General features: G+C 65.4%; 1 protein-coding gene across 1 annotated transcript in view; it reads right to left on the reverse strand.

Annotated features, from left to right (window-relative positions):
* Positions 1-124: 124 nt before the first annotated feature.
* The window catches only part of FLNC (filamin C), a 37,808-nt gene continuing 15,657 nt past the window's right edge, over positions 125-22,275 (reverse strand). The window contains exons 19-47 of the mRNA XM_050708054.1: positions 22,107-22,224; positions 20,865-21,127; positions 19,442-20,039; positions 18,501-18,674; positions 17,636-17,798; positions 16,882-17,042; positions 16,236-16,403; positions 15,564-15,687; positions 15,055-15,211; positions 14,374-14,563; positions 13,602-13,625; positions 13,248-13,495; positions 12,624-12,711; positions 12,400-12,540; positions 12,186-12,314; positions 11,594-11,767; positions 10,934-11,095; positions 10,646-10,849; positions 9,847-9,999; positions 9,632-9,754; positions 8,316-8,558; positions 5,748-6,017; positions 4,852-4,989; positions 4,259-4,374; positions 4,045-4,174; positions 2,730-2,906; positions 1,707-1,925; positions 579-788; positions 125-144 (exon numbers count right to left, since the gene is read on the reverse strand). Coding sequence (XP_050564011.1) covers positions 125-144; positions 579-788; positions 1,707-1,925; positions 2,730-2,906; positions 4,045-4,174; positions 4,259-4,374; positions 4,852-4,989; positions 5,748-6,017; positions 8,316-8,558; positions 9,632-9,754; positions 9,847-9,999; positions 10,646-10,849; positions 10,934-11,095; positions 11,594-11,767; positions 12,186-12,314; positions 12,400-12,540; positions 12,624-12,711; positions 13,248-13,495; positions 13,602-13,625; positions 14,374-14,563; positions 15,055-15,211; positions 15,564-15,687; positions 16,236-16,403; positions 16,882-17,042; positions 17,636-17,798; positions 18,501-18,674; positions 19,442-20,039; positions 20,865-21,127; positions 22,107-22,224 — 5,085 coding nt within the window. The remainder of the gene's footprint in view (positions 145-578; positions 789-1,706; positions 1,926-2,729; positions 2,907-4,044; positions 4,175-4,258; positions 4,375-4,851; positions 4,990-5,747; positions 6,018-8,315; positions 8,559-9,631; positions 9,755-9,846; positions 10,000-10,645; positions 10,850-10,933; positions 11,096-11,593; positions 11,768-12,185; positions 12,315-12,399; positions 12,541-12,623; positions 12,712-13,247; positions 13,496-13,601; positions 13,626-14,373; positions 14,564-15,054; positions 15,212-15,563; positions 15,688-16,235; positions 16,404-16,881; positions 17,043-17,635; positions 17,799-18,500; positions 18,675-19,441; positions 20,040-20,864; positions 21,128-22,106; positions 22,225-22,275) is intronic.

Here is a 22,275-nt window from a genome sequence, read left to right on the forward strand (position 1 = left end):
CCACCACCAGATCCCCCACACATCACCACCCCCCATGCCACCACCATCCCCCACCACCGCCCCCGGCACATCACCCCCACCCCAACACCCCCAGGATCCCCTCCAACCCCCATGCCGGATCACCTCAGATCCCCCTGGATCTTCCTGTGATCCCCCAGAATGCCCCCAATCCCCATGCCAAATTTCCCCAGACCCCCTCAGATCCCCCCCAGGTCCTCACACCAGTTCCTCCCATTTTTTCCCCAATGCCCATGGTTGATCCCCCTGCCCCACCCCCCCCCCCATTCCCATGCCATATCCCTTCAAATCCCCCCCATCCTCACACCAGATCCTCCCAGATCCCCCCCCAGCGCCCATGGCTGATCCCACAGATCCCCCCCAATCCCCACACCAGATCCCCCTGGAGCCCCCCCAATCCCCATGCCAGATCTCCCCCGATTCCTCCGAGTCCCCACACCAGATCCCCCCGGCTCTCCCCCAATCCCCACTCCAGACCCCCCCAGATCCTTCCCCGACCCCCCCACCCCCCTGGGACCCCCCGGGATCCCCCCGATCCCCCCAATCCCCCCCCCACGCACCGGCCTTGCTGCAGTCCACGGAGAAGTGGTTCTTCTGCCCCACGAAGGCGGTGGCCAGCCCCGGGCCCCGCGCCACCACCTTGCTGGCGTCCGACGAGAACTTGGGGAGCGCCCCGAAGGCGGGGGGGCCCCGCGCCCCCCCCCGCGTCACCGTCTCCACCAGCACCGTGGACGTCTCGTGGAGGCTGTGGCCCCCCGACAGCCGCGGGCCTGGGGGCGGGGGAGGTGTGTGTGTGTCACCGCGGTGTCCCCCCACTGCGCCCCAGGGACCCCCATCATGTCCCCTTGGGGACCCCCCCCAATCACATCCCCTTGGGGACCCCCACCCATCACCTTGGGGACCCCCCCCATCACATCCCCTAGGGGACCCCCCCAATCACGTCCCCTTGGGGACCCCCAGTAGGCACTTTGGGACCCCCCCCCATCACGTCCCATTGGGGACCCCCCTGAGGTCACCCTGAGGATGCCCCATCATGCCACCCTGGGGACCCCACTGTCACAGCCCCTTGGGGTCCCCCGTCACGTCACCCTCGGGACACCCCCACTGTGTCACCCCAGGGACCCCCTGCCCCCCCCCCCCCGGGGGACACCCCCACCGCATCACCACAGGGACACCCCCATTATGTCACCCTGGGGACTCTCTGGCCCCCCATCCTGTCACCCTGGGCACCCCCTGTCCAACACCCTGGGGACACCCCCATCGTGTCACCCCAAGGACCCCCCTGTCCCACCACCTTGGGGATGTCCCCCCCCCATCCCACCACCCTGGAGACACCCCAATCCCATTGCCCTGGGGACTTCCCATTACATCACCATGGGGACCCCACCACCACGTCACCCCAGGGACCCCCCCATCCCAGCACCATGGGGACACCCCCACCATAACACCGCAGGGACCCCCTGTCCCACCATCTTGGGGACACCCCCATCGTGTCACCCTGGGCACCCCCTCTCCCCGCACCCTGGGGACACCTCCACCACATCACCCCAAGGACCCCCTGTCCCACCATCTTGGGGACACCCCCACCGTGTCACCTTAGGGGCCCTCTGTCCCCCACCCTGGGGACGCCCCCCTGGTGCCACCCCGGTCATCCTCCCAAGCACCCATCCCCGTCCCCAGCACCGTACCGGTGACCTTGGCCTTGAAGGGGCTGCCGACGATGTGGTGGGGGCCGCCGTACTTGATGGAGATGAGGTAGTTACCGGGGGCCATGGGGGTGTAGGTGACGCGGTGGCCCTCGGCGCACTCCACGCAGTCCAGCTTCACCTTGGAGGGGCCGTCGATGGTGACCGAGAGCGCGCCCGCCCCCGCGTTCGCCGTCTTCACCAGGAACTCGGAGCACACGCCTGCACACGCACGTGTCACCCGCTGCCACCAGCGCACGGCCCCGCGGCCACCGCATGGAGCCGCGGCCCCACTGCCGCCACCCCATGCCGTGGCCCTATGGTCACCATCCTACTGCCATGGCCGTGTCCCCATTGCCACCACCTCGTGCCATAGCCATGTCCCCACTGCTGCCACCCCGTGCCATGGCCGTGTCCCTGTTGTCACCATCCTACTGCCATGGCCATGGCCCTATTGCCATCACCTCATGCCATGGCCATGTCCCCACTGCTGCCACCCCATGCCATGGCCATGGCCCTATTGTCACCATCCTACTGCCATGGCCATGTTCCTATTACCGCCACCCTGTGCCATGGCCGTGTCTCTATTGCCACCATCCTAATGCCATGGCTGTGGCCCCACTGCCACCACCCCAAAGGCATGGGCACATTCCCATTGCCACCACCCTATAGGCATGGCCATGTTCCGCTTGCCACCACCCCGTGCCATGGCTGTGCCCTCACTGCCACCATCTTACTGCCATAGCAATGCCCCCACTGCCACCAGGCCATGCCATGGCCAAGTCCCCACTGCCATCACCCTATAGGCAAAGCCACGGCCTCATTGCCACCACCCTATGCCATGGCCATGTCCCTGTTGCCACCAGCCTACTGCCAAGGTCCCCACCCCACAGGCATGGGCACATTCCCATTACCCTATAGGAATGGCCTTGTCCCCACTGCCCGCACCCCACACCATGTCCATGTCCCCCCATCCACGCCCACGCCCCCCGTGCCACCAGCCCCGCCGTGTCCCCGCACTGTCACCTGTGATGCCGCCCTCGAGGCCGGGCCCGTAGGCGGTGACGAGCCCGGGGTCCCCGGCCTGGCTCTGCTCGCCCACGCGGATGTTGAAGGGGCTGCCAGGCACGTGGCGCCCGTTGAAGCGCAGGTCGATGGAGTGCACCCCGTTCTCCCGCGGCAGGAACCCGATGGAGTACTTGTCTGGGTGGGGGGACACTGCAATGTCACCCCACGTCCCTGTGTCCCTGCACCCCCTTGACCCCACACCCCGCGTCTCCATGTCCCTGCATCCCTGTGACCCCACACCCTTGTCCCCACGTCCCCACGTCCACGCCGCATGGCCCCGTGTCCCTGAGCCCTCATGGCCCTGCGCCCTGTCCCCAGTTCCCACTATTGCCATGTCCCCTCTGTCCCTGCGTCCCCCATGCCTGCGCTGCATGACCCCATGTCCCCAGGTCCCCAAGTCCTGCACATCCCTGCCTTCCAATGTCCCTGTGTCCTTGTCCCCCACATCCACGCATCCTCACATCCCTGTGACTGCATCCCCATGTCCCCACATCCCCAGATGTCCTCTATGTCCTTGTGTCCCCATGTCCCTGCATTCTTGTCCCCACATACCCAAACCCTTCCATCCTCACGTCCCCATGTTCATGCCTTCCCATATCCCCACATCCCTGCATCCCCATGTTCCCCCCGTCACCCTGTCCCCCATGTCCCTGCATCCCCATCTCTCCATGTCCCCATGTCCCACACATCCCTGAACATGTCCTCCGTGTCTCCATGTCCCCATGTCCCGACACCCCATGTCCCCATGTCCTACACCTCCCTGCATCCCCATGTTCTCCGTGTCTCCGTATCTGTCCCCTGTGTCCCCCCGTCCCCACATCTCCATATCCCCATGTCCCTACATCCCCACTTCTCCATGTCCTCATGTCTCTATGTCCCTGTGTCCCCACACCCCCGTGTCCCCCTGTACCCACATCCCCACGTCCCCACACCCCGTGTCCCCACACCCTCATGTCCCTATATCCCCACATCCCCGTGTCCCCACACCCTGTATCCCTGTGTCTCTACACCCTGTGTCCCTGTGTCCCCGTGTCCCCACACCTGGTGCCCCCACAACCTGTATCCCTATGTCTCCACACCCCATGTCCCCACACCCCGTGTCCCTACATCCCATGTCCCCACGTCCCTACATCACCACACCCGTGTCCCTGTGCCCCCATACCCCATGTCCCCATACCCCATGCCCCTACATCCCCACACCCCATGTCCCCCCACCCGTGTCCTCGTGTCCCCATGTCCCCCCCCCCCCGTGTCCCCGTGTCCCCGCACCCACCTCCGTCCAGCTCGGAGACGTAGCACTCCTCCACCACGCCAGCCGGGGTGTGCACCTTGGCGTCGATGACGCCGCGCGCCCCGTTCAGCTGCACGGCGAAGGATGCCGGCTGGTTCACCGTCACCGTCTCCTGCGGGGGGACTGGGTGTTGGCACGGCCTTGGGGGGGCCAGGGACGATGATGATGGGGGGCGTCGGGGGACATCGGGGGGTACCTGCAGGCTGGTGACGGTCAGGCGCCGCGCGTCGTCCGAGTGCGAGGCCACCGGCACCACGAAGGGGCTGTCGGGGATGTGCTCCTCGTTGAACTTGATGGACACCTCGTAGTCACCTGCGGGAGGGGGGGGGCTCGCACCGGGGCACCCTTGTACGGGGTGGGGGGCACCCTTGGGGGGGGCACCCTTGGGTGGGGACACCCTTGGGGAGGGACGTCTTTGGGTGGGGACATCCTTGCATGGGGACATCTCTGCATGGGGACTTTACAGGGGGACACCCTTTCATGGGGATGTGCTGGCCCAAGGACCCCCTTGCATGGGGACGCCCTTGGATGGGGGCACCCTTGGGTGGGGACATGGGGACAGCCTTTCTTGGGGCCACCCTTGCACAAGGACACCCTTGGGTGGGGACACCTCTGCATGGGGACATGAGGACATCCTTCCCCAGGCCACCCTTGCACAGGGACCCCCCCACCATGGGCACCTCCCTCCCCCGTGCCCTTCCCCCGACCCCAGCCGCGAGCTCCGGGGCTTGGGGGGGGGGGGATTTGGGACTAGGGGGGCTCGGTGCTGCTGGGGACCCCCAGACCCACCGGGCTCCTGCACGACGTAGGAGACACCGCAGGAGCCGTCCTTGCGGTCCTCGAAGGAGATCTCGGCCTTGCTGGGCCCCTCCACGGCGATGGAGAGCCCCCCGGCGCCCGCCTCGCGCGTCCAGATGCTGAACTCGGCTGGGGGGGGATGGGGGGGGAAGCTGGGGGAGGTCCGTGTGCCCCCCACCCACTGCGTCCCCTGCCCTGCACCCACGGACCCCCCAGTGCACCCCCAGTGCACCCAAACCCCATTGCACCCCCTGCATTGCACCCCCACCCCGTTGCACACGTCCCATTGCACCCCCATTGCACCCCCAGCTGCACCCCCGTTGTGCTCCTATCCCCAATGCACCCCCATCCCATTGCACCCCCTCCAAACCCCCCTTGCACCCCATTGTACCCCCATCCCGTTGTACCCCATCCCGTGAAACCCCCATTGCACCCCCACTGCGCCCCCGTTGCACCCCTATCCCCATTGCCCCCCTATCCCATTGCACCCCCACTACACCCCCATCCCATCACACCCCCATTATGCCCCATCCCATTGCCCCCCCATCCCATTACACCCCCATCCTGTCACACCCCCACCCCATTGCCCCCCATCCCATTTCCCCCCCATCCCATTCACACCCCCACCCCATCACACCCCCACCCCATTGCCCCCCCACCCCATTACACCCCCACCCCATTACACCCCCACCCTGTTGCCCCCCCATCCCGTTACACCCCCATCCCGTTACGCCCCTGTTATACCCCCATCCCATCACATCCCCATCCCACTACAACCCCCATCCCACTACACCCCCACCCCATCGCACCCCCATTCCCCCCCCCCCCACCCCTATTTCCCCCCCACCCCATCACCCCCCCCCCCACACTCCCCCCACCCCCCTCACCTGGCACCCCGGCCACGCCGCGCTCCAGGCCGGTGCCCCCGGCGCGCACCTTGTGGGCCCCCCCCTCGCCCAGCGGCCCCACGGTGAACTGGAAGGGGCTGCCGGGCACGTGCTGCCCCCGGTACTTGACGTTGACGGTGTGGGGGCCCATCTCCTGGGGCACGAAGCGCACGCTGTACGTGCTGTCCCCCCCCTCCAGCACCTCGGCGTCGAACAGCTTCCCCGAGGGGCTCAGCACCTGCGCCGTCAGCTCCTGGGGGGCCGCCTCGCCTGCGGGGACACGGTCAGTGCGCCCACGGGGTCCTGGGGGGGAAGGGGGGGGGCTGCGTGCACCCCGGGGGGCTGCTCCCCTCTGCCAGGGGGGCTTCATGCACCCCAGGGAGCGTGCGCCCGTTTGTAAGGGGTTTGCATGCGCCCCAAAAAGCCCGCATGCATTTGCTAGGGGGCTGCGTGCACCCCAAAGAGTGTGCACCCATTTATGAGGGGTTCTCATGCACCCCAACAGGCTGCACCCCTTTGCAAGGGGCTTCATGCACCCCAAAGAGCCTGCACCCGTTTGCAAAGGGTTTTCGTGCACCCGAATACCCTGCACCCATTTGCTAGGGGGCTGCGTGCACCCCAATAGCCTGCACTTGTGTGCAAGGGGTTTGTGTGCACCCCATGGAGCGTGCACCCATTTAAAAGGGGTTTGCATGCACCCCAATACCCTGCACCCCTTTGCAAGAGGGTTGCATGCACCCCAAAGAGCCTGCACCCATCTGCTAGGGGCTTGCGTGCACCCCATGGAGCATGCACCTGTTTTCAAGGGGGTTGCATGCACCCCAATAGCCTGCACCCCTTTGCAAGGGGGCTGCGCGCACCCCAAGAGTGCGCACCCATCTGCTGGGGGGCTTCATGCACCCCATGGAGCCTGCACCCATTTAAAAGAGGTTTGTGTGCACCCCAATAGCCTGCACCCCCTTGCAAAGGGATTCATGCACCCCAAAGAGTGTGCATCCATTTGCAAAGGGTTTTCATGCACCCCAATAGCCTGCACCCGTTTGCTAAGAGCTTGCATGCACCCCAAAAAGCCTGCACCCATCTGCAAGGGGCTTGCATGCACCCTGTGGAGCATGCACCTGTTTGCAAGGGGTCCGCGTGCACCCCAAGACCGTGCACCCGTTTGCTAAGAGCTTGCATGCACCCCAAAAAGCCTGCCCCCCCCCCCCCGTGAGGGGCTTGCACGCACCCCAAGGAGATTGCAGCCAGCAGCGAGGGGTCTGCAGGTGCCCCAGGGAGCCTGCACCCCTGTGCAAAGGGCACACGCACCCCCTGTGCCCCCTCGCTTGCTGAGCGTGCAGCCTCATGCGAGGGGCACAAGCACGCCCGTGAGCAGACGTCCCCAGCGTGTGCACACCCCAGTGCAAAGGACCCGCCCAGCACGCGCCTCTAGGTGTGCACGCCGTGAGGTCAAACCCTCGTGCTAGAGGCTTGCACGCCCCTGTGAGCACACACGCCCACACGCTTGCGCAAAGGGCTCTGTGCAAGGCCCGGGTTAGCCTGTGCAAGGGCACGCGCACCTCTTGTAAGCACCGCGTCACCAGTGCCCAGCTGCCACGCTTGTGCAAGGGCAGCCTCGTGCAAGGCACCTTGTGCAAATGCCCTGTGCCAGGGGAAGGCGTGTGCTGGGCCTGTGTGAGCCAGCCCTTGTGCAAGGCCTCGTGCAAGGGGCATGCGCAGCTGCCGTAGGAAGGTGTGTGGTCCCCTGGGGGGCACACCCCCGTGCAAGCACACACAGCCCCGTGCAAACACGCTCATGCCATGCACGGTGAGCACACGGCCCCTGTGCCAGCACGCTCCTGTGCGCAAACCCACACTCAGCCCCTGTCCAAGTGTGCTTCTGTGCAAGCTTGTGCCCTTGTGCATCGCCCACAGTGCTGTGTGAGCATGCACAGCCCCGTGCAAGCCCCCTCCCATGTGCAAGTGCACACCCAGCCCTTGTGCCAGCACATTTCCCTGTGAGCACACAGCCCCTGTGCGAGTGCAAGCACTGTGCAAGCACTGCCCACAGCATCGCACAAGCACACCCAGTCCCCATGCAAGCCCGATCCCACGTGCAAGTGCACACCCAGCCCCACATAGGCACACGGTGCCGTGCAAACACTGTCCAAGGTGCAGCATGTGCATGCAGAAACCCATGTGCAAATGCACATCAATGGCTCGTGCAAACTCCTATGTGCATCCAGCCCTTCTGCTAGCAGAGTCCTGTGTGCAAATGCACAGCCAGCACCTGTGCAAGCAGGCTCCCACGTGCAAATACACCAAATCCTTGCACACTCTCCCATGTGCAAGTGCACCCAGCCCTTGCACAAGCATGCCCCCCATGTACACATGCACCAGCCCTTGCACAAGCACATTCCCCCATGCAGGTGCACCCAGCCTTTGCACAAGCACACGCCCATGTACACATGCACCCATCCCTTGCACAAGCACTCTGCCATGTGCCCATGCACCCATCCCTCGCACAAGCACACCCCCATGCAGGTGCACCCAGCCCCTGGTGCAGGCACACGCACGCCCCGCACGCACCCTCCTGGCCACGGGCGATGCTGCCGAAGGCGCCCAGGCCCTCGCGGCCCAGGAAGTCCCCGAAGACGTTGGGGAAGGGGTCGCCGCCGACCTGCGTGGACTCCTCCACCCGCACCTCCCGCTTGGTCTCGCCGCCGCGCGTCTTGCTGATCTCGGTGCGCTCGGTGCGCGTGTACGTGTGGCTGCTCCGCGTGAAGGTGCGCGTCAGGCGCTCCTGCGCCGACACCATCTGGAACCAGTTCCCTGCGGCGCCGCCGCCGCGCGCCGGGCGGGCACGGGGACACCGACACGGGGACACCGACACGGGGACGGGGACAGTGGCACATGGGAAGACATGAGGACACATGGACACGTGCATGGATGGATGGAAATGTGGATGGGCACATCAATGGATTGATGGATGGGTGGAAACATGGATGCACGGATGGATGGATGGATGGATGGATGAACACATGGATGGATGGATGGAAATATGGACAGAAGGATGGATGGTTGATGGATGCATGGATGGATGGATGGAAAGATGGATGGGTGGAAACATGGATGGATGAAAGGATGGATAGAAGAAAGGATGGATGGATGGGTGAAAACATGGATGGATGGATGGATGACGGATGGACACGTGGATGGATGGGCAGGTGGATGGATGGGTGATGAATGCATGGATGGACAGACACATGGATGGATGAATGTATGTATGGATGAATGGATGGATGGACAGACACATGGATGGATGGACACATGGATGGATGGATGGATGAACATATGAATGGACGATGGATGGGTGGGTGGGTGGATGGATGGACGATGGATGCATGAATGGATGGACACGTGGGTGGACAGATGGATGGAAGGATGAACAGATGGAAGGATGGACATCGGATGGATGGAAAGAAGCACAGAAGGATGGAGACACGGATGGATGGTTACACGGATGGATACAGGGATGGTGGAGGGTGTGCGGGGACAGGCAGGCATGGATGGACGCACAGATGGGTCAGTACACGGATGGTCACAGGCACGGACAGATGGACAAACCCGGAGGGACACACGCACGGAGGGGCACAGGCACACGCGGACGGACACGGGGACGGATGCACGGACGGACGAGGAGAGAAGGAAGAAGGCGGCGGAAATCAGAGCTGGAGCGGCCGAGACGCATCCCTGTCCCTGTCCTGTCCTTGTCCTGTCCCTGTCATTGCCCTGTCCCTGTCCTGTCCATGTCCTGTCCCTGTCCCCGTCCCCGCCGCAGAGGCGCAGGAGCAGGAGGAGGAGGAGAAGGAGGAGGAGGAGGAGGAGGAAGACGCGCGCCCTACCTGGGATCTTGAGGTTGAGGTCACAGGTGCTGCCGATGGTGGCGATGGAGGGGGCCTGGCGCCGGCGCGTGATGCTCTCCTTCATACGCCCCTCTCCCGTCACCTTCACTGTGAAGGGGCTCCCTGGGGGGGGACAGCCACCAGCTCAGCGTGCCCACCCCGGCCACCCCTCCCCGGGGGGACCTCACCAGCCCCCCCCCCGTCCCCGCACCCACCTGGGACATGCTTGTCGGCGAACTTGATGTTGATGATATAGTTGCCGGGCTCGGTGGGGCAGTAGGTGACCTTGCAGGTGCCGTCCTCCACGTCCTCGCAGTTGATGTCCACCTTGCTGGGGCCCTCAATGGACAGGCCCAGCCCGCCGTAGCCTGGGCAGCGCGGGGACGTGTTTGGGGCCGTTCCCCAGCATGGACGGGGACGTCACGAGGCCACCAGCCCATCCTGGCCACGGCCGTGCCACCACCACGGCCACCAGCCCATCCCAACACAGTCACAACTACGGCTACCACCCGAAGTTGGCCTTGGCCATGCCATGGCCACCACCCATCCTCATTCCGGTCATGACCATATCATCACCATGGTCTCCATCCTACATTGCTCCTGGCCATGCCATGGCCACCACCCATCCTATCCTGACCATGACCATGCTATAGCCATGGCCTCCATCCCTTGGCCATGCCATGGCCACCACCCATCCCATCCCGGCCATGACCATGACACCACCATGGCCTCCATCCCTTGGCTATGCCATGGCCACCACCCATCTCATCCCAGCCATGAGCATGCCATCACCACAGCCACCATCCCATCAGCCCCTTGGCTACAGCCGCACCACCACCATGGCCACCACCCAGTGCTGGCCTCAGCCATGCCACCACCACGGCCACCACCTGTCGTGTGCTGGCCTCAGCCACCATGTGCCCTCGGCCACCACCCCCCACTGGCCCTGACCATGTCACTCCGATGACCCTGCCCTGTCCCCATCCCCGTCCCCATCCCTGCCCGTGGTCTCACCAGCACTACGCGTGTCCACGATGAACTCGGCCACCTCGAACGTGTGCCCCTCCACCAGCCCCTTGCCCCACACCTTCACCCGACTGGCGTCCCCGATCTCCGACTGCCCCACCAGGATCTTGAAGGGGCTGTTGGTGACGTGCTGCCCGCTCTTCTTCACGCTCACCACATGCTCGCCCACTTCCTTGGGCGTGAAGGAGATGCCTGGGGGAGGCGCCACCGTTAGCCACCGCCACCACTGGGTGTCCCCATGTCCCCCTGTCCCCACATCCCCATGTCCCCACGCACCGATGTGGCGGTTGGGCAGCCGCTTGAGCAGGCAGGGCTCCTCGTTGCCCGAGGGTGCCCGGATGCTGGCAGTCAGCAGGCTCAGGTCTGTCTCTGTGATCTTCAGCGAGACGTCCGTCGAGGTGCCCACATTCAGCTGGGACGTCCGCATCGAGTCGTCCCCTGTGGAGGCGCCATCAGTGGGGGGCAAGGGGAGGGCAGTGCGGGGGTCCCACGGCTATGGGCCCATGCCACGTGAGCGGGGTCCCCAGGGCCATGTGGGGACGTGTGGTGGGGTCCTGGTGGCCATGCAATGCACCCAATGCCACCTGATGGGGTCCCTGTCACCACACAGGGTCCCCAAGGCCATGTGGTGGGGTCCTGGTGGCTATGCAGGGGTCCCCATGATCATGACCATGCAGATGTCCCCATAGCCACATGGTGGGATCCCCACAGCCATTCAAGGGTCCCCATGGCCACAACCGTTTAGGGGTCGCCATGACCACATGGACATGGTACCTGTGGCCATACGATGGGGTTCTGGTGGCCAGGGCTGGACAAGGGACCCCATGGCCATACAATGACTCCCAGAGGCCGCGCAGGTGTCCCCATGACCATGGCCACGCAGAGGTCCCCAAGGCCAGAGGTGGTCCCCAAAGGCCTCCTTGAGCCCCCTCTCACCAGTGATCTTGGCAGTGAAGGGGCTGCCCGGGATGTGCTTGTCGTCAAAGCGGACGATGATGTTGTAGTCCCCAGGGGCCGTGGGCAGGTAGGACACGGTGCAGGTCCCGTCCTTGTTATCCTTGCAGGTGATCTCCGCCTTGGAGGGGCCCTCCACCGCCAGCGAGAGCCCACCTGGGGCACGGGGCAGGGGTCAGCACCACAGCGCCCACCACGCTCCCCCAGCCCCGTGGTGCCCAACACCATCTCCCAACCAAGCAGTGTTCATCGCGGCCTCCCAGCCCTGTGGTGGCCACCAGGATCTCCCAACCCCATTGTGTCCATCACGGTCTTCCAACCCAATGGTGCCCATCGTGGTCTTCCAACCCAATGATGGCCAACACGATCTTCTAACCCAATGGTGGCTAACATGGTCTTCCAACCCTATGGCATCCCTCATGGTCTTCCAACCCTGTGGCACTCTTCATGTTCTCCAAAACCTACAGTTGCACCCCCCCAAGTCTCCCAACCCCCTGGTGACCCCATGATCTCCCAACCCCATGCTGCCCATCACGGTCTCAACCCCTCCCACCCCCCTGGGACCATCACTCACCCTCCCCAGCATCCTTGGTGACAATGGTGAAGGTGCAGGGCTTGTTGACCATGCCATGGCTCAGCCCCGGCCCGTAGGCGCTGACGTGCCGTGGGTTGATGGCGTCCACGTAGAACTGGAGGGGGCTCCCTGGGGACACAGAGACAGTCAGAGACACGGGGCCACAGCGTCAGGGGTCGGGGTTCAGCCCCTTCCCAGTGCTCCCAGTGCTCACCGGGGATGTGGTTGCCGTCATAGCGGATGTCCATCTCATGCAGCCCTTTCTCGGTGGGGGCATAGCGCACCGTCACCGTCCCGTCCTTGTTGTCCGTGATGTTGGGACGCGCCGTCTTCCCCGAGGGCATCCGCACCTCGCCTGGGGACGCCGCGTCACCGGGGTGCCATGGGGACACCAGTGCCCCACACCATGCCCCACACCATGCCCCCCTCACCCCATACCTGTGATCTCGCCTTTCTGCACGGTGAAGGGGATGACGAGGTTGAAGGGACGAAGGCTCTCAGCAGTGGCAGGAGGCTCCTCCGTGGCCTGGCACCGTGGGCAGAGTGGTGTCAGTACCACAGCCCCCCGGGGGGGTCTCCCAGTCCCAGGGTGGCCACCATGGCCCCAGCTCTGCCCCATGATGCCCATGACCATCTCCCATCCCCTTGGTGCCCCCTACACTCCCAGCCCTGCCCCATTGTGCTTGTCACGGTCTCCTAGCCCCACAGTGCCCACCACGGTCTCCCAACCCCGTGGTTCCCAACGCGGCCCCAGCTCTGACCCATGGCTCCCATCGTGGTCTCCTGGCCCACCAATACTCCCTATGGTCCCAGCTCTGCCCCACGGCACTCCCTTTGGTGTCCCAGCCCCACGGCGCCCACCACAACCCCCCGGCCCCATGGTGCCCACCATGACCTTCCATCCAACGATGCCCAACGTGGCTTCAGCTCAACCTCATGCCATCTTGACTTCCTGACCCAATGGTACCCACTACGGCCCCAACTCTCTGCCCCATGGCGCTCGTCATCATCTCCCAGCCCTCCAAGGCCCCCAAGTCCCATGGTGCCCCCCCCACCACCTACCAGGACGTGGAAGGGGCTGTTGGGGACGTGCTCGCCCCCGAAGCGGATGGTGATGACATATTTGCCGGGCTCGGGGGCAGTGTAGTAGATGTCGAAGGTGCCATCGTGGTTCTCCACCACGTCCACGTCCAGCTCGGCCCCGTCGGGCGTCGACACCTTGCAGGTCACCTTGCCCTGCCCGGCCGCCTTGGCGTCCACCGTGATCACCGTCTCCTCCCCGATCTGGATGGTGGGGCCCAGGCAGGCACCTGCGGGGGGGGGGGCGGGGGGGTGGGACACGGTCACAGGGACCCGGCCCGTCCCCCCCCCCCCCTCAACCCAGACCCTCGCCCCCTGGCCCCCAGCCCCACTTACCCAGTCCGTGGCCCCCAATGGATACTGCAAAGAGAGACGAGGGAAAAGCGGATGAGATGGGGGGGCTGCGGGGGGCTGCGGGGGCTGGGGGGGCCGGGGGGCCGGCACGTCCTGCTCTGCTCGGGGGGCACCCGTGGACGCCGTGGGGTGGGCAGTGATGGGGGGGGGGGGGCAGCCATGGGGCAGCATGGGGCAAGGCAAGGAGGGGATGACGTGGGGAAGCCGTGGGGCAGCGGAGGGAAGCTGTGGGGCAGGGGTGGGGGGATGCTGTGGGTCGGTGTGGGGCAGCGTGGGGAATGGTGTGGGGCGGCACGAGGCGCTGTGGGGTAGCACAGGGAATCTGTGGGGCAGCAGTGGGGCAGTGAGGATAAACCGTGGGGTGGCAGGGGGCAGCATGGGTGCGCCGTGGGGCAGCGTGGGGATGCCATGGGGCAGCATGGGTGCGCCGTGGGGCAGCAGAGGGCATAACGGGGCAGCAAGGAGGTGGTGTGGGGCAGCGCAGGGATGCCACGGGGCAGCACAGGGCACAGTGGGTCAGCAAGGGAATGACGTGGGGCAGGATGGAGAATCTGTGGGGCAGCAGGAGGATGCCATGGGGCAGCATGGGGGTGCCATGGGGCAGCACAGGGATGCTATGGGGCAGCACAGGGCACAATGGGGCGGCAGGGGGATGCCGTGGGGTGGCAGGAGATAGCATGGGGTGGCACGGGGAAGCCATAGGGCAGCATGGGGACGCTGTGGGCAGCGGGGCACACCGTGGGGCAGGGCCCACCTGTGACGAGGCACTTGCTGGCGTCGCCGGAGGGCACGGCGTGGATGCGGAAGGGCGAGCAGGGGATCTCGTCCCCGCCGTACTTGATGGTGATGGTGTAGCGCCCCGGCAGGTCGGGCACGTAGGACACCGTGTAGGTGCCATCCCCGTTGTCCCGGATCGCCGCCTTCTTGGGCTGCCCCTCAGGGTCCTGTGGGCACCGCGTGGCTCAGCGCCCCATGGGACGGCCACAGGGAGCCCTATGGGGCTCAGCACCCCATGGAATGGCCGCAGGGAGCTCTATGGGGTTTGGTGCCCCATGGGATGGTCATAGGGAGCCCTATGGGGCTCGGCACCCCATTACATGGGTGCAAGAGTTACATACAGGGCTCAGTGCCCCATTGATGTGTGCTGTGTGACCACGGGGCCTGGCGCCCCATTCCAGGGGTGTAAGAGCCTTCTGTGGGGCTCAGTCCCCTCAAGGCATGGTACCAGGGCACCCTGTGGGGCTCAGCACCCCACTAAATGGGTGCAAGAGCAGCTGCGCTGTCCTGTCCTATCCCATTCTGTTCTATGGGGCTCAGCACCCCATGGCATGGTACCAGACACCCTGTGGGGTTCAGCGCCCCATGGGACGGCCATAGGGAGCCCTATGGATCTCAGCGCCCCACGGGACGGTACGAGGCACACGGTAGGGCTCACCAGGATCTGCACGGTCAGCAGCCCCTCGCCGGCGTTGCGCGCGTCGATGGTGAACTCCACGGGCAGGCTGGCAGGGATGCCGCTGGTGCTCAGCCCCGGGCCGCTGGCACGCACCTTGCTGGCGTCGTGGGCGGGCAGCACCTTGATCTTGAAGGGGCTGTGGGGACAGGGGGTCGTTGGGGGGCACGGGGTCAGTGGGGTCAGTATGGGGAACGGGGTCAATGTAGGGCATGGGGTCAGTGGGGTATGGGGTCAACATGGGGAACAGGGTTGGTAGGGGACATGGGGTGAGTGCGGGGAACAAGGTTCGGTGGAGGGGACAAGGTTCAGTAGGGCATGGGGCCAACGTGGAGCACAGGGCCAGTGGGGCACGGGCCCAATGGGGCACAGGGTCACTGTGGAGCACAGGATCAGTGTGGGGCACAGGGATCAGTGGGGCTTGGGGATCAGTGTAGGGCACGGGGATCAATGGGGCACAGGGATCAGTGGAGCTGTGTGCTGCCCCTCACCTGCGCGGCACCTCCTGGTCGGCATACTTGACGGCCACGGTGTAGGGCCCGTCGGTGGCCGGGGTGTAGGTCACCTTGTGGGTGCCGTCCCCGTTGTCGCGCACCTCCACCGGCTCCGCCAGGCCTGGGGGGGGGGGGGGGGGGGGAGGATCAGTGGAGCTGGGTCCCTGTGGGGCTGGGTCCCCGTAGGGCAGGGAGACCCATGGACAGAGCATCCTGTGGGGCAGGGCACCCTATGGGGCAGGCAAGGCACACTATGGGGAAGGACATCCTATGGGACAGGGTGTCTTCTGGAGCAGGGCACACCATGGGGCAGGGCACCCTATGGGGCAGGGCATCCATGGGCACAGCCCCCTATGGAATAGGGCACAGCCCCCTATGGAATAGGGCACCCTATGGAGTATGGCACCATGTGAGGCACATCACCTCTAGACAGGGGACCCCATGGGAGAAGTCACCCCACAGGGCAGGGCACCCCATGGAGCAGGACACCCCACAGGGGAGGGCATGCTGTGGGGCAAGCACCCTATGGGGCAGGGTACCCCATGGATAAGTCACCCCATGGCACAGGACTCCCCATGGAGCAGGCACCCAATGGAGAAGTCACCCCATGGTAGAGGACACCCCACGGGAAGGCCACCCCATGGGACACAGCCCCCCAGCCCCACGCACCAGTGGGTCCCAGCAGCGTGACCTCGAGCGGTGCCAGCCCTGCGGCGCTGCAGTCCACGGTGAAGGTCTGGGGCAGGCGGGCGCGGACGCTGGGGCCCAGCCCTGGCCCCGAGCACTTCACCTTGCTGGGGTCCACCACGTCCTGCACCGGCACCCGGAACGGGCTCCCTGTGGCACGGCACGGCGCAGCGTCACTGCCGGCACGGGGACGGCACGGGGACAGGGGGACAACACGGACACGGGGACAGCAAGGGCATGGGGACAGTGTGGAGATAACGTAGGCACAAGGAGAACACGGGCATGGGGACAATGCAGGGACAATGTGGGCATGGGGACAATTTGGGCACAGGGACAACGTGGGGACAAAATGGGCATGGGGACAGTGGGGGGACAGGGAGACCACGGACAAGGGGACAGCGTGGGGATGGAGTGGGGGACAACGCGGAGATGGGGTCACCAGGGGCATGGGGACAGCGTGGGGATGGGGTCACCGTGGGTGTGGGGACACCATAGGCATGGGGACAGTGTGACAATGGGGACAACATGGCCATGTGGGGACAGCACGGCCATAGGGATCCCACTGCCCTGGGGGCAGCACAGCAGAAGACCCCAGGGAGCCCCCAGCCCCATCCCCGTCCCCACGCACCGGGGATGGGGTGGCCGCCAAAGGTGATGTTGACGTCGTAGTCGCCGGGCGTGAAGGGGATGTACTCCACCGTGCAGCTGCCGTCCTTGTTGTCCTTGCAGGACATCTTTGCCTCTGAGGGGCCCTCAATGGCCAGGCCCAGGCCCCCAGTGCCCGCGCCCCTGGGGACAGCGGCGCCATTCAGGGATGGGGATGGGTGGGGGCAGGGGGTGGCACCTCCAGGGCAAGGGGACTGGGGTGCCCATGGTGGCAGAGTGACAGAGGTGCCACCTCCAGGGCAAGGGGATTGGGGTGCCCATGGTGGTAGGGTGATGGAGGTGCCACCACCATGGTAGGGTGACAGAGGTGTCACCTCCATGGAAGGGTGATGGAGATGCCCATGGTGGCATGGGGCTGGAGATGCCACCTCCATGGCAAGGAGATGGACGTGCCCATGGTGGTAGGGCGATGGAAGTGCCACCACCATGGCAGGGTGACAGAGGTGTCACCTCCACGGCAAGGGGACTGGGGTGCCCACGGTGGCATGGGGCTGGAGGTGCCACCTCCATGGCAGTGTGACCCTCGATGGTAGGGTGATGGAGGTGCCCGTGGTGGCATGGGGCTGGAGGTGTCACCTCCATGACAAAGGAATTGGGGTGCCCGTGGTGGCAGGGAAATGGAGGTGCCACCACCACGGCAAGGGGACTGGGGTGCCCATGGTGGCATGGGGCTGGGGGTTCCACCACCATGGCAGGGTGCCGATGCCGGTGCCCACCTGGTCTCCACGGTGAAGCAGTTGGCCGTGCCCACCAGACCTCCCTCCAGGCCGGGGCCGTGGGCACGCACGCGGGTGGGCTCACAGCCCTCGGCCACAGCCACGCGGAAGGGGCTGAGCGGCACCGCCACGTCCTTGTACGTCACCTCCACATGGTGCACGCCTGCGGGGGGCAAACGTCACCCCCAGGGCCAGCGGGGGGCTGGGAGGGCCCTAGGGGGTTATGGGGGGGGGTCCCTCATTGGGGGGGGCTGGGGGGAGTCCCAGATTGCAGGGGTTTTTGGGGGTCCCATATTGGAGGAATTGGGGGGCCCTAAATAGGGGTTTTGGGGGGCCCTGGCTGGTGTTTTGGGGAGGGGGTCCCTTGTTGGGGGTTTTTTCGGGGGTCCCACATTGGAGGAGTTGGGGACTCCACTATGGGATTGGGGGGCCATAAGTAAGGGGATTGGGGGGATCTGGGCAGGCGTGGGGTGTCTCTGGCTGCTTTTTGGGGGAGGATCCCACATGGGGGAGTCTTTGGGGGGTCCCTGGTTGGGTTTTTTAGGGGACCCCTCATTGGAGGAGTTGGGGGGGGGGGGCAAATAGTGGGGTTGGGGGTCCCTGGGCAAGGTTATGCGGGTCCCTGGTTGTTTTATTTTGGGAAGGGTCCCTCAGTGGGACAGTCCATGGTTGGGGTTTTTAGGGGATCCCTCATGGGGGCTTTTGGGGGGGGATCATCCCTGGTCTCGGGGTGTGCGGGTCTCTAGCTGGGGGTCGTGGGGTTCCCAAGTCGGGGGCATTTGGAGGTTCCTGATTGGGATTTGGGGGTGGAAAGGGGTCCTCTAGTGGGGGCTGGGGTCCCAGTGGGGTCTGTGGAGTCCCTCACCATCCTCGTAGGGGGTGTAGTCCACGCGGTAGGTGCCATCCCCATGGTCGGTGACGTAGGTGTCAGTCTTGGCGCCCGAGGGGTTCAGCACCCGGGCTTTGACGTGGGGCCCCCCGGTCTTGGTGAGCGCCCGCGCGTCCACCGTGAAGTCAGTGCTGACCTCCCGCAGCACCCCTGTGGGGCGGCGTCAGAACAGGGGTGACCCCAAGGGGGGCCATGGGGAGGAGGTGTCAATTGGGGTGCCCATGGGGAGTGGGTACACATTGGGGTGTCCATGGGGAGCAGGTGCACATTGGGGTGCCCATGGGGAAATATTCATTGGGGTGCCCCTTGGGGTGCCAATTGGGGTGCCCGTGGTTGTAGGTGCACATCAGGGTGCCCATGGGGAGGAGACATCCATGGGGAGGAGAAGCCCAGGGAAAGGAGGTGCCAATGGGGTTGGGGTGCCCACGGGGATGCCCAGTGGGAAGGAGACACCCATGGGGATGTCCACAAAGATGCCCCATGGGGATGGGATGCCCATGGAGATTCCCATTGGGTAGGAAATGCCCATGGGGAAGGAGGTGCACATGGAGGTGCCCAATGGGATGGGACACCCATGGGGATGCCCAGAAAGATGCCGATGGGATGGGATGCCCACGGAGATGCCCATCAGAAAGGAGCTGTCCATGGGGATGGGACACCCATGGAGATGCCCATTGGGAAGAAGACAGTCATGGGGACGTCCACAAAGATACTAATGGGATGGGATATCCATGGGGGATGCCCGTGGAGATGCCCATGGGGATGGAATACCCATGGAGATGCCCATCGGGAAACAAATGCCCATGGGGATAGAGATGCCCATGGGGAAGATGTCCACGGGGTCACCCAGGGGAGGAGGCACCCACGGGGTGCCCCGTGCTCACCCCACACCCGGGCCACCCGCGCACCGCCCTCACCTCGGGGCTCCACGCCTTTGCCGTAGACCTTGACGCCGCTGGTGTCGATGGCGGGGTCAACAGTGACGCGGATGGGGAACTTGGGCACGGGGTGCCCACCGTACTTGATGGTGATGGTGTAGGAGCCGGGGCAGGCGGGCGTGTAGGTGATGGCGTAGGTGCCATCCCGGTTGTTCTGGATCAGCACCTCCGCCTTGACCCCCGAGTCCGAGATGATCTCGATGGTGAGCTCGGCGTCGCCCGCCTTGGAGCAGTCCACCAGGAAGGTGGCCGCCTCGCCGGCCTTGCCGCGCTCCAGCCCGGGGCCGCTGGCCGTCACCTTGCTGGGGTCAAAGACGGGCCGGATGTCGGCCTTGAAGGGGCTGCCAGGGATGTGGCGCTCGGCGAAGAGGATGTTGATGGCGTACTCGCCCGGCTCCGTCGGCAGGTAGGACACCGAGCATGAGCCGTCGCCATTGTCCTGGCACTCGATCTTGGCCTCGCACGGGCCCTCCACCGTCAGCCCCAGCCCGCCGGTGCCGGCCCCCTTGGTGTCGATGGTGAAGGGCGCTGGGGTGCCCACCAGGCCGCCCTGCAGACCCGGCCCGTAGGCGCTCACCTGCAGCATGGTCGGGGGTGTCAGAGGGGTCGGGGGGCATCGGATGGGTTGGGGGACGTTGGGGACATGAGAAGGGATGGGGGATGTTGGAGGGGATGGGGGCTTCAGAGGGGTCGGGGGACATCGGAGGGCTCAGGGTACGTCGGGGACATGAGAAGGGTTGGGGGCATCAGAGGGGACGGGGGTGTGAGAGGGGACAGGGGGGGTCAGAGGGGACAGGGTCGCCACACCACGCACACCGCCATCCATGCCCCCTCTGGCTGCGCCCAGGTGCACGCAAGCAGCACGGAGCGCCACATGTGCGCAAAGCACGAGTGTCATGGGTGTGCACCGGGACAGCACACCTGCAGGATGCCCTCAGCATGAGCAAGGAGTGTGCAAGGAGCGTGGGTGTGCAGCCTGCAAAGCCATGAGCCAGCTGGGTGGGTATGAGTGAGTGCGAGCAGGGAGCGTGCACCAAGCGTGTGCAAGGAAATGCACAAGAGCACGTGAGCAAGGGACATGCAACAAATGTGTGCAAGAAAGAAGCATGCAACAAGAGTGTGCAAGCAGGGAGCACACTGAGTGTGGGCAAGGAAGAAGCGGGTGTGAGCTGGGAGCGTGAAGCAAGCACGAGCGAGGAAGGAGCGTGCAATAAGTGCGTGTGCAAGCAGGGAGCGTGCAACAAGGGCACGCAGCAAGAAGAGCATGCGAGGAAGGAGCACACAACAAGGGAACATGAGCAAGGAGCGTGCAACAAGCACGTGCAAGGCAGAAGCATGCAACCAAGAAGCGTGCAACAAGCACACGAACAAGGAGCGTGCACCACGCACACCACCAGCTCACCTTGGAGGGGTCGGGGGGCAGCACGGCCTCCACGGTGAAGGGGCTGCCAGGGACGGGGTGCCCGTCGTAGGTGACGTCCACCTTGTAGGGCCCCTCCTCGGGGGGCACGTACTGCACGCGGTGGGGGCCGCCGGCCGCCCCCGGCTCCACCTTGCAGGGCACGGGGCGGCGCGAGGGCGCCGAGATGCGCACATCCAGCCGGCCCTGCCCGCCCGCGCCCTGCGTCTCCACCGCGAACGCCTGCTCCTGCCCCACGGCCACCTCTGGGGGGGGGGGGGGGGGGGGGAGGGGGGAAAGGTGTCAATGGGGGGGTCCCAGGGTCCCGGCCCTCCCCGGGGTGCCCCATAGCCGCAGGGGGTCCCCAAGGATGTCCTGGTGCGCCCTCCCCATGGGGAGCCCCAACGGCAAAGGAGTTCCACATCCTATCCTATGGGGCATCCCATAACTGAGGGAGATCCGTGCTCTGGTGCACCCACCCCACGGGGCACCCCATAACCACAGGGGTCCCCAACCCCACCAGGTGCACCCACCCTATGGGGTGCCCCATAACTAAGGGGGGTCCCATGCCCTGCTGCACCCACCCCAAGGGTACCCCATAATCAACGGGGTCCCACATCCTACCAAGGTGCACCCACCCTATGGGGTGTCCCATAACCAAGGGGATCCTACACTTTGCTGGGGCGCACCCACCCCATGGGGCACCCCATAACAACAGGGATCCCCAACCCTGCCAGGCGCATCCACTCTATGGGGTGCCCCATAACCAAGGGGGTCCCACATACTAGCAGGGTGAACCCACCATATGGGGTATCCCATAACCAAGGGGACCCCACACTTTGCTAGGGTGCATGCACCCCATGGGGCACCCCATAACCACGGGGGTCCCCAACCCTGCCAGGCACATCCGCTCTATGGGGTGCCCCATAACAAAGGGGGCCCCACATCCTACCAGCGTGCACCCCCCCTATGGGGTGTGCTATAACCAAGGGGATCCTACACTTCGCCAGGGCACACCCAGCCCATGGGGCACCCTATAACCAAGGGGGTCCCGTGCCCTGCTGCACCCACCCCACAGGGCACCCCACACCGTGGGGGTCCCACACCCTCCCCACAATGCCTCCTGTGCCTGATGGTCCCATATACACCACCCGGGTGCCCCCACCCCATGGTGCCCCCTTGCCCCATGGTGCCCCCCACCCCATAGTGCCCCCCGCCCCACCCCACAGCGCCGCCCCCACTCACTGGTGCTGAGGCCCTGCACCTTGACCTTGCTGAGCTGCAGGGCCGGTGCCACGTTGACACTGAAGGGGCTCTTGGGGACCGGGTCCCCCCCGTAGGTCACCACCACAGTCATGTTACCCTGCAGGACACGGCACCTCAGGGTGCTGCTGGGGGCCAGAGGGGTCCCTGC

The sequence above is a fragment of the Cygnus atratus genome, chromosome 1, assembly GCF_013377495.2.
Source record: "Cygnus atratus isolate AKBS03 ecotype Queensland, Australia chromosome 1, CAtr_DNAZoo_HiC_assembly, whole genome shotgun sequence".
NCBI classification, from domain to species: Eukaryota; Metazoa; Chordata; class Aves; order Anseriformes; family Anatidae; genus Cygnus; species Cygnus atratus.